The sequence below is a fragment of the Theropithecus gelada genome, chromosome 4, assembly GCF_003255815.1.
Source record: "Theropithecus gelada isolate Dixy chromosome 4, Tgel_1.0, whole genome shotgun sequence".
NCBI classification, from domain to species: domain Eukaryota; kingdom Metazoa; phylum Chordata; class Mammalia; order Primates; family Cercopithecidae; genus Theropithecus; species Theropithecus gelada.
In genome coordinates this window covers 10,451,336-10,466,522 of record NC_037671.1, presented here as the reverse complement: position 1 = coordinate 10,466,522, position 15,187 = coordinate 10,451,336, and the positions used below count along the sequence as shown (strand labels likewise).

General features: G+C 45.2%; 1 protein-coding gene across 3 annotated transcripts in view; it reads right to left on the bottom strand.

Moving 5' to 3' along the window:
• Positions 1 to 10,753, bottom strand: part of DSP (desmoplakin) — a 45,907-nt gene extending 35,154 nt beyond the window's left edge. For 2 of the 3 annotated variants that reach the window (XM_025381672.1, XM_025381673.1), the window contains exon 1: positions 10,095 to 10,606. In XM_025381672.1, the coding sequence (XP_025237457.1) occupies positions 10,095 to 10,264 (170 nt within the window). In that variant the 5' untranslated portion in view covers positions 10,265 to 10,606. Of the gene's footprint in view, positions 1 to 10,094 lie in introns of all 3 variants that reach the window. The other variant, XM_025381671.1, reaches the window with a different exon arrangement.
• Positions 10,754 to 15,187: the final 4,434 nt, after the last annotated feature.

Below are 15,187 nucleotides of genomic sequence, written 5' to 3'. Positions count from 1 at the left end.
CTCTATGTTTTAATTCCCTCCCCCTAGTTTTAGAAGACATTCCTATTTCTCTAGAGATCAGTTGGCATCCTATAAAGAGAAGACACCTTACCTGCCTCCCCTTGCCTACCCATATTTGAACTTAAAAAAAACAAACAAAAAAAAACAGGTAACTTCATATGCTGCTAATAATACCAAATAAATTCTTCGTGCTTTTCTAAAGGATTTCCATATGTTCTTCTCCCCCCCCCCCACCCCGAGATGGAGTCTTGCTCTCTCACCCAGGCTGGAGTGCAGTGGTGCGATCTCGGCTCACTTCAACCTCCGCTTCCCAGGTTCAAGTGATTATCCTGCCTCAGCTTCCCGAGTAGCTGGGACTACAAGCATGCACCACCACACCCAGCTATTTTTTTTGTATTTTTAGTAGAGATGGGGTTTCACCATGTTGGTCAGGCTGGTCTCAAACTCCTGACCTCAAATGATCTGCCCGCCTCGGCCGCCCAAAGTGTTAGGATTACAGGTGTGAGCCACTGCGCCCTGTCTCATATGTTCCTGATATCCACTAAAACATTTAAATGTTTTGCATGGCATGTTAGTAAATAATTTAACAACTGCATAGGAATGGGGAATGCACAAAAATCTAATCCTTTAAAGGGTTGAAAAAATAAAAAGCTAAAGTGTTGGAACAATGAAATAAAGAATCTTTGATATCACTATTTGTCTATTGGGAAGTGTGATCTGCTTAACCAAATTTCATCATATACACAACTTTTCAAGACTGCATCTGATCCTTAAAACAAGGTCTACTTCTATCTTTCATCTGTAAGAATCCAACTTCAGTCTTAGGTGTGGCCAAGAATTCCCTTAGGAAACAGACTGAGGCGAGAAAGGGAACTAGGTATACACCTCGTGAATGACTCAGCCCATCAAAACAAGACAGAGGGAGACTCAGGCCAACTAAGGTATAGGGAATCCACCTTGACAGGTCAGTTTGCTTGTCTTAGCCCAGTGAAGAATCCACACAGAACTCGCTGTACTTAATCAGGGAAGAAGTTTGGGGAAAGGATTTCGACCCATCAAGTCAGGCTGATGTCAGACAGACACCAGCTGTATGTGTAGCACTGGATTCTTCAGCACAAGAGCCAGGAGAGCTTGCTTCAGGAAACATGCCTATTTTTTTTTTTTTTTTTTTTTTTTTTTGAGGAGTCTCACTCTGTCGCCCAGGTTGGAGTGCCGTGGGACAATCTCAGTTCATTGCAACCTCCACCTCCTGGGTTCAAGTGATTCTTCTGCCTCAGTGTCCCACATATCTAGGATTACAGGCACACTGCCACCGCGCAAAGCTAATTTTTGTATTTTTAGTAGAGACAAGGTTTCACCAAATTTTGGCCAGACTGGTCTCAAACTCCTGACCTCAAGTGATCTGCCCACCTTGGCCTCCCAAAGTGCTGGGATTACAAATGTGAGCCACCGCACCCAGCCAGGAAAAGCATGTTTTTAAAAGCTGTAATTCAAACTTTTCTAAGTCAGATTATATATATTTTTTTTTTTTTTTAATTGACCACATAATTTTAGATTTTTTTTAATCTCAGAAATTTCTATCTCCATCTGTTGGGCTAAATGGTATGTAAGATTTCTTTACCTCATTCATTCTGTAACTCAATTTTAGGAAACCACCAAAGTCATTCTTCCTTACTGAAAATAATACAAATGTCTATGTTAAGTTCATGGTAAATAAATATATTCATGGCAATTGAATTAAATTTAATTCATATAGTACAGTTTGGGAAAAGGCAAAATTCTATTATGTATAAATAAATAATTTTAAAATGATGTACTTACTAACAAGTGTATAAACATTTTTTTAAACCCCTAGCCTCAAAGAAATTTTTAATACTGCTACACATGGGTGTTAGGGGTTGAGAGATTTTCAAATCATGTTACGAATTAAAGTAACAAGCCATGAAGTTCAATTTTTAAATCCCATTTCGGTGGCCCAGAAGATGGCAGATGTCATGTACTTTCCTTTAAAAGAAAAGAAAAAGAAAATAACTCATTTGGGTCAAATTTATCAAAAGAATATTGACTTCTTTAAACCAAAGTAATAGGTGCCCTTTAAAAAAATAACTCATCCTTAAAAGTTTTTAACTCTTCTGAGAGATAAATGAGTCAGACTACAAAGAACCTACCTGTACATATTTTTTTTAAAGTTCATGCTAAAACTTGTTTAAACAAGATAGGGTTCCAAATATTTGCACAGAGAGCCCTTCACCGGCGGTTAAAAAGAAAACAAGTTCTGCATTCTAATCCAAAGACGGGCCACATGAATGTGTGAACAGTATTACCAAGGTTTTATTTTACTACCTTCGAAAAAAGTTTTTCTTTAAAAATAGGAGTCCAAAACTAGCTGTCCTAAGGCATTAGCTTTACATGTGTTCCCAAAAATATTATTTTTAAAAATACAAGATAAGGTTGGGCGCCGCGGCTCATGCCTGTAATCCCAGCACTTTGGGAGGCAGAGGCGGCCTGATTGCTTGAACCCAGGAGTTTAAGATCAGCCTGGGCAACATGGCAAAACCCCATCTCTACAAAAAAAAAATATAAAACTTAGCTGGGTGTGATGACACACGCCTGTAAGTCCCAGCTACTTGGGAGGCTGAGATGGGAGGTCGAGAGGAGATGGTTGAACCTGGGAGACAAAGGTTGCAGTGGGGCCGGGCGCGGTGGCTCAAGCCTGTAATCCCAGCACTTTGGGAGGCCGAGACGGGCGGATCACGAGGTCAGGAGATCGAGACCATCCTGGTGAACACAGTGAAACCCCGTCTCTACTAAAACTACAAAAAACAAGCCGGGCGAGGTGGCGGGCGCCAGTAGTCCCAGCTACTCGGGAGGCTGAGGCAGGAGAATGGCGTGAACCCGGGAGGCGGAGCTTGCAGTGAGCTGAGATCCGGCCACTGCACTCCAGCCTGGGCAACAGAGCAAGACTCCGTCTCAAAAAAAAAAAAAAAAAAGGTTGCAGTGAGCCAAGGCTGCACCACTACACTCCAGCCTGGGCAACAAGAGCGAAACTCCGTCTCAAGAAAAAAAAATTCATTAAACACCCTATATATACATCAGCTGAAATGCCGTGTTAGCCATCCTTCAAAAGTTCAAAACTTCAAAAGTTACAGCCTTCTGCATGGAGCTTTCCATATCACACCTATGCATCCTCTCCTCTCTTGCATTAGTTTATACACACCTGGCTACGTGCTCCTGGAGAGCAAAGTCCCACATCTTAGTCATCTTGGACTCCTGCAAACACTTAACCTAACAACATAAGGTTCTGCACACAAAAGGTACTTAATGCATGTTTGTTTGGCTTAGTAAAGTGGAAGAGAAACAAGGCAAACAAAAGACCGATCTGAAGATATTTTGGCTCATCGCATTACCCTGATTTCAAAGCTCAACCAGAGAGCACAGCTGTCCCCTCCCCACTCCCACTCCAGCAGTGAACAAACATGGTGGATGTTTTTCTCTATAGATTTTAGAAAGGCAGCTTCCTTTGATCCTGCATTTTGTCTTCGCCCAGGAGCTACAGAAACAGTTCTCTAATAAAAGTTCTGCTTCTTTTCCAAGCGGTTTTCTTGATTTTCACACTGAGTGTTTGGCAGATTGTGTTTGCGGGGTAGTGGAAAACTGATCACATATCATTAACTTCAGAAGGGCTTTGAAGTAGGGCACAGTTGGAGTCCACGCCCAGCTCAGCCACTTCCAGTTATACAGCCTGTGACCTTGAGCAACTTAAAGTGACATCCACTGGCAGTGCCTGGAGCTTCTGCCTCTAGGACAGGTAGAACGCCCCCATCCTGGGGCTGAGGTGAGGCTCAGGGGGGCACTGCAGAGGCAGAGATAGCTTTTACTTGCGGAGGCTGCTGCTGTTGTTATGGTTCTGAAATTTCTTTCTTTTTTTTTTTTTTTCATGGAGTCTCACTCTGTCACCAGGCTGGAGTGCAGTGGCACGATCTCAGCTCACTGCAACCTCCGCCTCCCGGGTTCAAGCGATTCTCCTGCCTCAGACTCCTGAGCAGTTGGGACTACAGGAGCACACCACCATGCCCGGCTAATTTTTGTATTTTTAGTAGAGACAGGGTTTCACCATATTGGCCAGGCTGGTCTGGAACTCCTAACCTTGTGATCCACCTGCCTCGGCCTCCCAAAGCGTTGGATTACAGGCATGAGCCACCACACCCAGCTGAAATTTCATTTTTGTGTTTTGTCTTTGCCCCAGTCCACAACTTTAAGGATGTCCCACAGCAAAATGGGGGTGGGGTGAAAAGAAAAAAAAGAGAAAGAGGAGAAGGAAGTAATGGATTGGGTATTAAGTGTGAGGTATTTTCAGGAGTTCCTAAGGTTCCTTACAAGACTCAAATATAACTGAGACAATTCATAGAGAGTGATACACTTTAACAGCACGAAAGAAACTTATTGAGGGTAAGAAAATTCAAAGGCCAGGTGCACTGGCTCTTGCCTGTAATTCCAGTACTTTAGGAGGCCAAGGTGGGAGGATTGCTTGAGCCCAGGAGTTTAAGACCAGCCTGGGCAAGATAGTGAGATCTTGTCTCTACAAAAAAAAAATTTTTTTTAATTAGTTGGGTATGGTGGCGCATGCCTGTGGTCCTAGCTACTCGAGAGGCTGAGGTGGGAGAGTCACTTGAACCTGAGTGGTCAAGACTGCAGTGAGCTATGATCATGCCACTGCACTATAGCCTGAGCCACAGAGCAAGACCCCATCTCAAAACAAACAAACAAAATGTAATTCCAAGCAGAACCTTAGATCTGTTTGCTGCAGCTTCTCACTAAACTGTCTTCATTTTCATGAAATGTGGATTTCACATTCATGAGCCCTTCCAGCCCAAGGTGTCGGTGGCGAGGCATACATTATTGGACTGCACTAGTATTTTACAAGATGTCACCCCAAATGAGCAGCTCATGTCTGAGTCTTGGGATCTGTGGGGCCATGGCTTCAAATTCAGAACCACACCTGAACGTTTTCAAGTGGCAGTGCCACTGGGACCAGCCCAGCAGGAGGGAGATGGAGAAAATCAAGGGGTGTGGCACTGCTCCCAGCTGCAGCAACAAGGCCTCCAGACTGAAACCACTCCTTCTAGAACCTCCTGGTCTGGAAAGACTGGTTAGCTGAGAGTCAAGACACACTCCCCAAGTCTCACACCCAAGCCCTCCTTTGCTCCACCCTGAGAAGTCAGCATGAGGCATCAGGGGCATCAGCAGTTTTCCCCTTTCCAAGACATTTCCATTACCTGAACAATGAAATTATGCCCATATTTAGAGAAAAAAAATGACTGTTGGAAGCTGTATTGTCCCATTAAATAGATCTGACTAACAATTAGTTGGCTTAATGTAGAATCAACTTGAGTTTCTTTTTTCCTAAGCAGATAGAAACTCTACAAGAGTATTAATGAAAGAATACAATGATTATGAAATATTTCACAGGAATGCAGGCTGAGGAATTCAACAGATCCAAATAAGTAATAACTCAGATCGAAAAGGGTTTGCAAGTAGAAAAGGTAAATTCTCACACTGCAGGTTTAATCTTCTCTTGGGTCCTTGTGGTATACTGGATTCAAATCTAGCTTAACCACTTAACTAGTTGTGTGACCTTAGGCAAGTCATTTAAATATTTTAACCTCAGTTTCCCATCTGTAAACTGGGAAGTTTGTTATGAGGCTTGAGATAACAAACATACTATACCAGGCACATCACCGTGTGTTTGCCGGGTAATGGTAACTATTATTAACCACAGACCTGATATTTTTATAAAATATACAAGTTAAATTTAATAATCATGTAAATGTTACCTGCCATATACTAAGCTAAACTAGATCTTGCTTTGCAATCGTTTCCCAGAAAAGCGTTTAGACTATCTATGCTATGAGTCACTCGAGCTCTGGGCCTGTTTTCTCAGACTCTCCCTTGCCTGTCGCATCCAATTCTTAGCTGAAGCTGTCACTCCACCTTGGCAATACCTACTTTCCCATCCACCGCCCTCACCCTGGTTCAGACTTTCATTCCCTCCCTCCTTCACTGGTGCAATGGCTTCCTTAAGCCAATGCCTAAACAGTCCAGAAGCTCAGTTATGATCGTCTAACTTCCCTGCTCCTCCAATGGAAGAGACTTTCAATGGCTTCAGTGAAAACCTGCACCAGCTTCCCTCTGCCTATCCAAATCCCTCTCCAGGGCATTCAAGGTTTCGAATGCCTTGGTCAAAGAGGATGCTTCCTCCTTTCACCTTACTGCCTCCCTGCTCAGAGCGAATGCTCAAAAAGGAGATCACTCCACAGGCTTTGCAGACTTTTCTCAAGCTCTTCTCTCCCCCGGAAGGCTCTCTGCCCACCCATCTTGACGCAGCTGAAATCCTCCAAAGTCCAGTTCGACATCACTTCCCTTATAAAGTCTTCCCAGTGCCCCCACGACAGATGTTCTCTCACCTCCTTGTGATGTCTCTGAAGTCATGTACACCCCTCCTGGGCATTCCGCTTTTGTGTGCTAGTCTTCGTGTACTTATCCTTGGAAGGGCCTACGCTCCTTTCAAGACTATAGATTTCCATCTCAATCTCCCCTGACACAACACAGAGTGCAGCCGATGCTCAGTAAACACTTGCTGAATGAAGGACTTAATGGAATGTGAGATACTTTCATGGTGTAATTACAGGCCTGTCCATTCTAAAAGTCAGGCTGTGAAGGCACAGGGAAAACCAAGGTGAGGATCCTTGGGTCCTCAGGCCAACCCAGCCATAAGTGGATTCTGGGATCTTGGGCACGTCCTCAGCTTCCTGTCTCTAAAGTGTGCATGTGGGGTTTCTGCCTAGGCTAAGTGATCCTTAGGGGCCCCCTGCTCTAAAATTCAGGCAAATGGACCTGTTTGTCTCATGGTAAGAAATAAGCTTCTCTTAAAACCTAATTTAAGACTAACTTTAAAATGTTTATGAAATAATGATCACATGTATCTCAGTTTTGAAATAATGAGATCTGAAGAAAAATAAGCATTAATATTATAACCACATATTTCTGAAGCTTAATGACTATTTTCTGCTTTTAATCCTCCCACAAATCCACCCTTTGATGGGTGAAAGATCTAACTGTGAGGCTTTGTTACTTTGATAACAAATTTCACTACAGATTTGTAATTTGTTTTAATGACAGGAATAAGACTAGAGTAATTCTGCTGTAATTGAAAACAGTATTAATATAACATCCTATCCAAGAAGAATCCAAAATTTACATTTCAAGACATGTACATGTCTATTATTTCATTATCAAGGTTGTAACATTTACCAAATGTTAACAAAATTAAGTAGCTGCAGATTCAATTCAATCTAAAATAAAGACACAAAGAACAGGCGGGTGGTAGGGGAAAAAAAGGAGATTACGATACAGTGAGATCTAATACTGTCCTAAAAATGGGTAAGTGCTGTTCGTGGAAAGGACAGAGAGAGGGAGAGAGCTGTTTTAAAGTCATTTTCAAAGGAAAACTAAGAGTTGGGCCCTCTACACATTCAAATTACTTTATTTAGGGAAGGGCTAAATACAAAACACTCAGCTCGAAAATCACCAATCTATTAATACTTCAGCCATAAATAGCAGTTTTTGAAATAAATGAGTTTAAAGTCAACCAATAGTTTTTATACTAGTTTTGGAGCTTAAAAAAAAAGAAAGAAAGAAAAGAAGAAAACCACAAAAACCTTTATTTAGAAAATCTTCGGGTCAGAAAAATACTTATGAAATTTAATCATTATTCACTTAGCAGAGGGCAGTGGCTCCCTTGGGCATAGAGGGCACCCTGCTTCTACAAAGTGCATGCCACGGCCAAACATATCCCTCCACACAAAACCAGAATGCCACCAGAAAAACTGCGACATGCCCTGTCTTCAGCCAGTCGCTATTATTTGAAAACGCAGCAGTCAGCATTTGTGGGCGATTTTGTAGTCAGTAGCACCATTGCAGGCTGGGACAGGCTTGGGAGGAAACTCCATTGCCAGGATCCCCAGAAAGAATGACCGCCTCCCAACTCAAGCCCTGAGCCTGACGCCCTGCTGCCAGGCAGAGCAACATTAATGAGGAGAGAAAACATCCTTCCTCAAAGTCAGGTAATTTTTCACTTGGGTCTCTTTCCCCTTCCCAGAGATGGGAGACTTGATAAGTTTTATAAGTAGGCTTTAAGTTGGAAAAACAGAACACAAGAAATGATACTACACGATGAGAAAACATGGAGCCTGCCCAAAATTAAATGTTTCAGTGAGGAATCCTAACAAAACATGTATCTTGATGCAGTTCATTAACCAATTAATTTATTAAAGTTTTACTTCTCTACAAAAGGTATAAGAAACCAAGGGAGTGAAATATTCGATTAATAATACTGATTATTGTCTATTTAAAAGATAAGATCCAGGCTAGCAAAAGCATAGTTACAAATAATAATCAAAATAAATACTTGGTTCATAAAAATGCCAAAAAGAGCTGCTAAAGAATCCTTCACATTCCATTCTGACTTGGATTTAAACTATGTGTAACCCGCACATTTAAAGGATAGATGTGCGTCTCAAATCCTGGAGGACTGCGAGAGAAAATTTAAATTTCAGATTTAAATGGCTGGCAAAATTTTAAAACAAATGTAATGAAAACCCAACTTTTCATTCCTCCTATTGCTTGGCACATTTTCCCTGGAAATCCCCAGACACATTTTGTTCAGGAAACAAAGAACTCCCAAGATTGAGACAATTCTTTGCTAACTCAAAAAAATAAAAATAAAAATAAATTTAAAAAAAAACAGGTGAAATAGATTTTCAGGATGCTCCAGAAATAAATGAATCCAAGCAGCAAACAGGTTGCAACTCGAGTAGTCCCTGCCTTCAAAACTGCTTGCAAAACAAAACTGCCCTGGAGCGCATTGAGGTTGCTCCTCCCAGGCCTAGGGCCACAACGCCTGGTAAATAACGTCCCGACGCTCAGCCTCTTTCCCAAAAGCCCAACGTGGGAAGAACTAGCAGGGGGCGGGGAGGTGGTGCGGGCTGCAAAACGCGCATCGCTCACGTGGGCATCTAGAGTCCAGCTCCCGAGACCTGGGACAGGGTCTCTCCCCACCCACCCAAACGACGCCCTCGGTCTGTTTCCGCGAGGATCCGGAGAAGCTGACCCTCTCAGCGGGGGGTCTTCCCGGGGCACCTGGGCCAGGGCGGGCCCCCAGCGTCGTCCTCCCCCCTACACTCCCCTGCCCACACATTCTGGATCAAAGCAGACGCGCGGCTGGCGCTCTGCGATCTAAGGCACACTGGGGTCTTTCATCCGGTGTTTTTAAAAAGGAGGAAACAAAAGGCTCAGAGGCAGGGCCACAGGTGCGCTCGCCCGCCGGGCTGCGGCGCGGACGACCGAGGGGAACAGGCAAGTCCCCGCCGAACTTTGAGCGCCGGGCCCGGCAGCCACCCCGGCGGGCAAGTTTCGTTTGCGGGACAGGGGAAGCCGAAGCGGGGCCTCCTCGGGACAGGACCCCGCGCCGCCCGGACGTGCAGCCTTCATACAAACGTCCTCGGGTGGCCGAGGAGTCCAAGAACCGCCGCAGTCGTGGTCTCGGGGTTACCGGGGATTGGGGGTGAGCGGGTAAAGACCGCGGAGCCCCGAGCACCACTCGGCCACCAGATAGTGCCGGGGCCCCGCTCCTTTCCTCTTTTACATTGATTACGGTTGGAGAGGTTGGGTTTTGTGGTCGCAGGCCCACCTCCCCTGACCTCCCATTCGCCGGCTGGGACAAAGGCGACTGCAGCCGAGTCCGGCAGGCAGGGGACAGCCCCGCGCTGGCCCGACGCCCCCTCTGACCACCCGCCCGGGCTCGCGGGAGGGGAGAAAGGTAGGACCGAGTCCCCGCTCTCAGGACAGGGCCAACCTGTCCCTGCACGCGTCAGGACACCCGGGTCCTGCTCCCAGCGCGGCCGGGAAGCTCTTTCGGGACCTGGGGCAAAAAACCTTTCCACCTTCGGGACTCGAGTCTCCCCGTCGCCCAGAGGAGGAAGGTCCCTCCTCGTCCCGCGCGCCCCGCAGCCCGCGCTCTCCGGGCAGGTACCCACCAGTAGCCGTCCGAGTTCTGGTCGGTGATCACGCCGCGCCGCGAGTAGTAGATCCTGCTGGTGCCCCCGCCGCCGCTGGTCATCTCGTAGCGCAGGTCCGGGCCAGATTCGGCGCGGGTCATGCGGCCCAGAGTGTTGATCCGCGGGTGGGAGCCTCCGTTGCAGCTCATGTCGGCGGGCAATCGGGAGAGCGGCTCAGCGCCGAGGCATAAGCGAGGCGGGCCGGCGCGGAGAAGGCAGAGGGGGCCAAGGACAGGCGGACGGCCGGGGAACCGGGCGGGAGTGCGGGGGGCTAGCGAGGTCGCCGCTCGCTACCTGGGCCCTCCCGAGGCCGCTGCGAGCGCGGAGACGGCGACGGGCCGGGGGCAGGAGCGGGAGGAAGAGCTGTGGCTCGAAGGGCTGCAAGGGCGCAGAGGAGCTGCGTCGGGGCTGGGTGTTGGTGTTGGTCGGCGGCGGCGCGAGTCTCCTCCCCGCTGGCACCGGGCGCCGAGGCCACACCTGGCCGGTTTCTTCCCAGGGCGGGGTGCGGCCGCCGCGCCTTCCCCGCCCCCCCGCGGGTGTCACCGACGCGCTCCGACCGCCCCTCCCCACCTGCGCCCGCCGCCCGCCGCCCGCCGCCCGCGGCTCCGCCCTGCGCCACCGAGGCCTGAGTAACGCCGGGCGGGGCGGGGTCCCCGCGACCCGAGCGCCCTGGGCGCGGCCACCGCGAGGAGGACTTGCGCTTGCGGGGGCCGCTGCGCTCTGCGCTGGGGCCGCTCGGGCGGGGAATGCTTGGCCCGGCTTTTGAGGATTTCCTTGGTCCCCGGGCGCAGATAGCTGGAATGGAGGGGCCTCTCGATTGGAGAGTTACTGGTCAAATATTTACTTTTGTTCATCACTGGAAACGCTACCTACCACGCATTGACTAGAACCACAGTGAGGAGGGAACGTTTTAGATGATAGAGTTTTGTTTGGGGGCTTGTTCTGTTTTGTTTTATTCCAGGAATTCAGGAAATTGCCTCAGAAGTCCGATTTCTGATGTGTAAAACCTTTTTTTACAGAAAACCACGACTTCCTGGAAAAGTCTTCCCCGTAAATATTAATTTCTTTGGCATAAAGAGGAAAACACTACAGCTATTTTTTCATGGGATAACATAAAAATATAGGTTCCAATTTATTTTATCTTTTCCCTTTTGATGCTCTTTTTAAACGAGGAGTAAAGATTTCAACTCCAGGTCCAGTTTCCAAATTTTGTACCAGAACCTTGCGGATGCTTGTCTCTCGCTCCCTTCTCCGCAGACCCAACCCTCTCCGGAACTCAGAGCTGTTCACCCAAGTCAGCGGCGGAGGCCTCCTGGGACTTGAGCCTGAGGGTGGCAAAGAACCCTAGACAGAGATCAGCTTGGTACCGATGAGTGACGCGGAGCTTGAACATTCCAGCGACTTGCTCCAGAGCCACTCCCAGTTAAGAGGCTGAGTGTTATCTACACCGTAGGCTCCACGAACCGAACCGGGTTTGGATACAGACACAGTCACACCATCCATGAAAAGCTGTTTCTATAATATGGAAAACTGTTAAATGACGCTTTAGTAAAAGCCATTTAAAGATCTTTCTAATAAATTTTTCATCTTTCCAAACAATGCCGCTAATTACCTTCTGATAAAATGCGTTTCCAAAATGTTTATGAACTGAAAACAAAAATAAAAAACTACATTTTCCTTTTTTTTTTTTGAGACAGAGTCTCGCTCTGCCGCCCAGGCTGGAGTGCAGTGGCTGATCTCAGCTCACTGCAAGCTCCGCCTCCCGGGTTCACGCCATTCTCCTGCCTCAGCCTCCCGAGTAGCTGGGACTACAGGCGCCCGCCACCTCGCCCGGCTAGTTTTTTGTATTTTTTAGTAGAGACGGAGTTTCACCGTGTTAGCCAGGATGGTCTTGATCTCCTGACCTCGTGATCCGCCCGTCTCGGCCTCCCAAAGTGCTGGGATTACAGGCTTGAGCCACCGCGCCCGGCCAAAAAAACTACATTTTCATGTTGTAAAGAGAGTGGGGGGGACTTTCTAAAATGTGTCATATTATAGCATTTCTCATGACACCTTGACCCTTTAAGGCATAATTTTTGACAAAATGTCTTGTTCTTTTTCTTTTTACAGCTGAACGTCTTAAATTCAAGGAGTAAACACATATAATGAGATGAAAGTTTATCACTGTTAGCACAACCAATAATTTGCATCGTAGTCTCAATTTCCTCGAATCTTTAATAAAAGCAAAGTGGGCAAGTGTTTAAATGATTATGCAGATTGAGTACCCCTTATCCAAAATGCTTGGGACCAGAAATATTTTGGATTCTGGATTTTCTCGGATTTTTGGTATATTTGCATAGACGTAATGAAAGATCTTTGGGGATAGAACTCAAGCCTAAAAAGGAAAGTTATTAATGTTTTCTATATACCTTATACACATAGCCTGAAGGGAATTTTATACAATATTTTAGATCATTTTGTGCATGAAACAAAGTTTTGTCTGCATTTTGACTACAAGGCATCACATGAGGTCAGGTGTGGAATTCACCACTTGTGGTCATCATGTCAGTGCTCAGAAAGTTTGGATTTGGGAGCATTTTGGATTTCAGATTTTCAGATTAGGGATGCTCAACCTGTGCAAACACTGATGTATAGACAAGACAGTGGTTTTTCTCAAACAGAATCAATGGCTGGAAGTCAGCCTCTGCACAAACAGCCCATGATATCCATTGGTGGAGGAGAGAAGTACATGCATGGAGGGAAGTGCATAAGGTACAAAATTTCATTTAGGATGCTTTCCCTCTGTGCATCTCATTTATTCAGCAAATAATTATAACCTAGGATATGGAAATACTCTACAACATACAAAGATAAATAGGGTCCAGTCACTGCCCTTAAACATGTTATAGTAAAACTTTGATTTAAGAAATTCAGGGGCCCATGCAGTGGCTCACACCTGTAATCCCAGGACTTTGGGAGGCCAAGGCGGGCAGATCACCTGAGGTCAGGAGTTCGAGACCAGCCTGGCCAACATGATGAAACCCCATCTCTACTAAAAATACAAAAATTAGCTGGATGTGGCGGCAGGCGCCTGTAATCCTAGCTACTTGGGAGGCTGAGACACGAGTATCGCTTGAATCCGGGAGGTGGAGATTGTATTGAGCAGAGATCGTGTCATTGTACTCCAGCCCGGGTGACAGATCAAGACTCCATCTCAAAAAAAAAAAAAAAAAAAAGTAGTTTAATATGTCATAAAGTATCAATTACATACTCAAGGCAAAAAATAATAAAAAAGGAAGGATAATTTCATGATAACTTCTACACTTTGTAAAATTGTTTTATTTGTTTCATGACTGCTTGAAAACCTGAAAATTTAATACTTGTTTTTGTTTCTTCCAACAAAAATACGTTTGCTTTATTCAATGCGTACACTTTTTTTTGGCACTACTTGGTACAGATCTTGATTATTAATGCCATACAACTTTATATCATTTGTTTATGGGAGACAAGCAATATGCATAGTTTTGCTAAAAGTGTAAATTATCTTTGAAACAATAAAATATATGTAAGTAAAAAAAAAAAAAATCCGGGATTATTCTTCTCTAATGTGTAATAAAAAGGCCACACAATTGCACGGTAGAATTATCCTTTAAAAAAAATCTATAAACCACCCCCCAGTGGTAACAAAAGCTCTTCTTAGCCAAGGGGCCCCTTTGGGTCATAGGAACCAGGATCCACACAGACCCAAACACCACCCAGACTCATAAAACTGTTCAATTTGCAGGCAAAACAGAGGAGGAGGTGAATAGCCCACATCACCAATCACACCTCTGGCTGCGTTGCTTCCTTGCCCATCTTACTGCTTCCTGGGCTTCTCCAGGCATCCCGAAGAACACGAATGGCTTCCAGTTACCAAACTTGCCTGCTCTCATTTATCTTTCTCTAAGGGTGATAAAGAAAGATAAGAGGATAAAATAAATAGATTGACATGCCCGACAGATGGAAACCCCCCACCTCAACACACACACATGCACATGCACGCACACACATCAGTTATATAGGCTGGCTCATCACACAATGAAGAGCTAGGGTAACTTGCCCATAGTTATCATCTTAGTGCTACAATTTACTTGGACAAGAGCTCAGTTTCTTCATGCGTTATAATGGAAATAACACTTGTTCTGCCAACCTTCCAAATCCACAGTGAGGTCAAATGAGATAAAATACTTGCACATTCTTGAACACTGTGAAACATATAAAGCTCCATAAGGTACTACCTGTTAAGCCAAAAGTTCTTTGCTGGATGTGAAATTTTAACTGTTAATGTTCCTGTCTTTATCCCATGTGTAAATCAGTAAACCTCCCTCTTGGAGACATTTAACATGCATTCATTGAAAAAGCAGCTATTGAACATCTACGACGTTACACAACAGATTCAATGCTAGACACGTGAAGATGAATAAGGCATGACTCTTTTTCTGCAGGATATCAAAGTCTGCAGTAGTAAAACAAATAACTACAACACGACATTAAGTATGCTGTAATGAAGGTACATTTATAGACTCTTGGAAGCACAGCAAAGAGGTTTAAAAGTAGCTTGTTTTCCTACAACTTGTTTAAAAAATCGGAATTCAAAGTCTGGCAGAGTCTTCCCTGGCTGACCTAAGGTCAGCTATTTTTTGCCTGCCACTCATAGATAGCTCCCCTTGTGCTGATAGAAACAGATCACTGACAGGCAACTTTCTCTCCGGCTGACCTTAGAAATGACCTTGCAGTTAGGAAAGAGGAATCAGTCATATTCAGAGCAGATTTTTAAAAGAAAACAGACACTTTGATTTCAGTGAGATTAAGAAGAATCGTTTACTTGCTCAAAATCCCATGGGAACTCTCTATACCTTTGTGTTAGTAAATGATATCTCTTTGTCACAAGAAGATTTATAGCCCATGAGTTAAAATAACTGTTCTGCCTTACAGAGGAGTAGTTTTGGGGTTTTTATTTTGTTTTGTTTTGTTTGAGACAGTCTCACTCTGTCACCCAGGCTGGAGTGCAGTGACACGATCTTGGCTCACTACAACCTCTGCCTTCTGAGCTC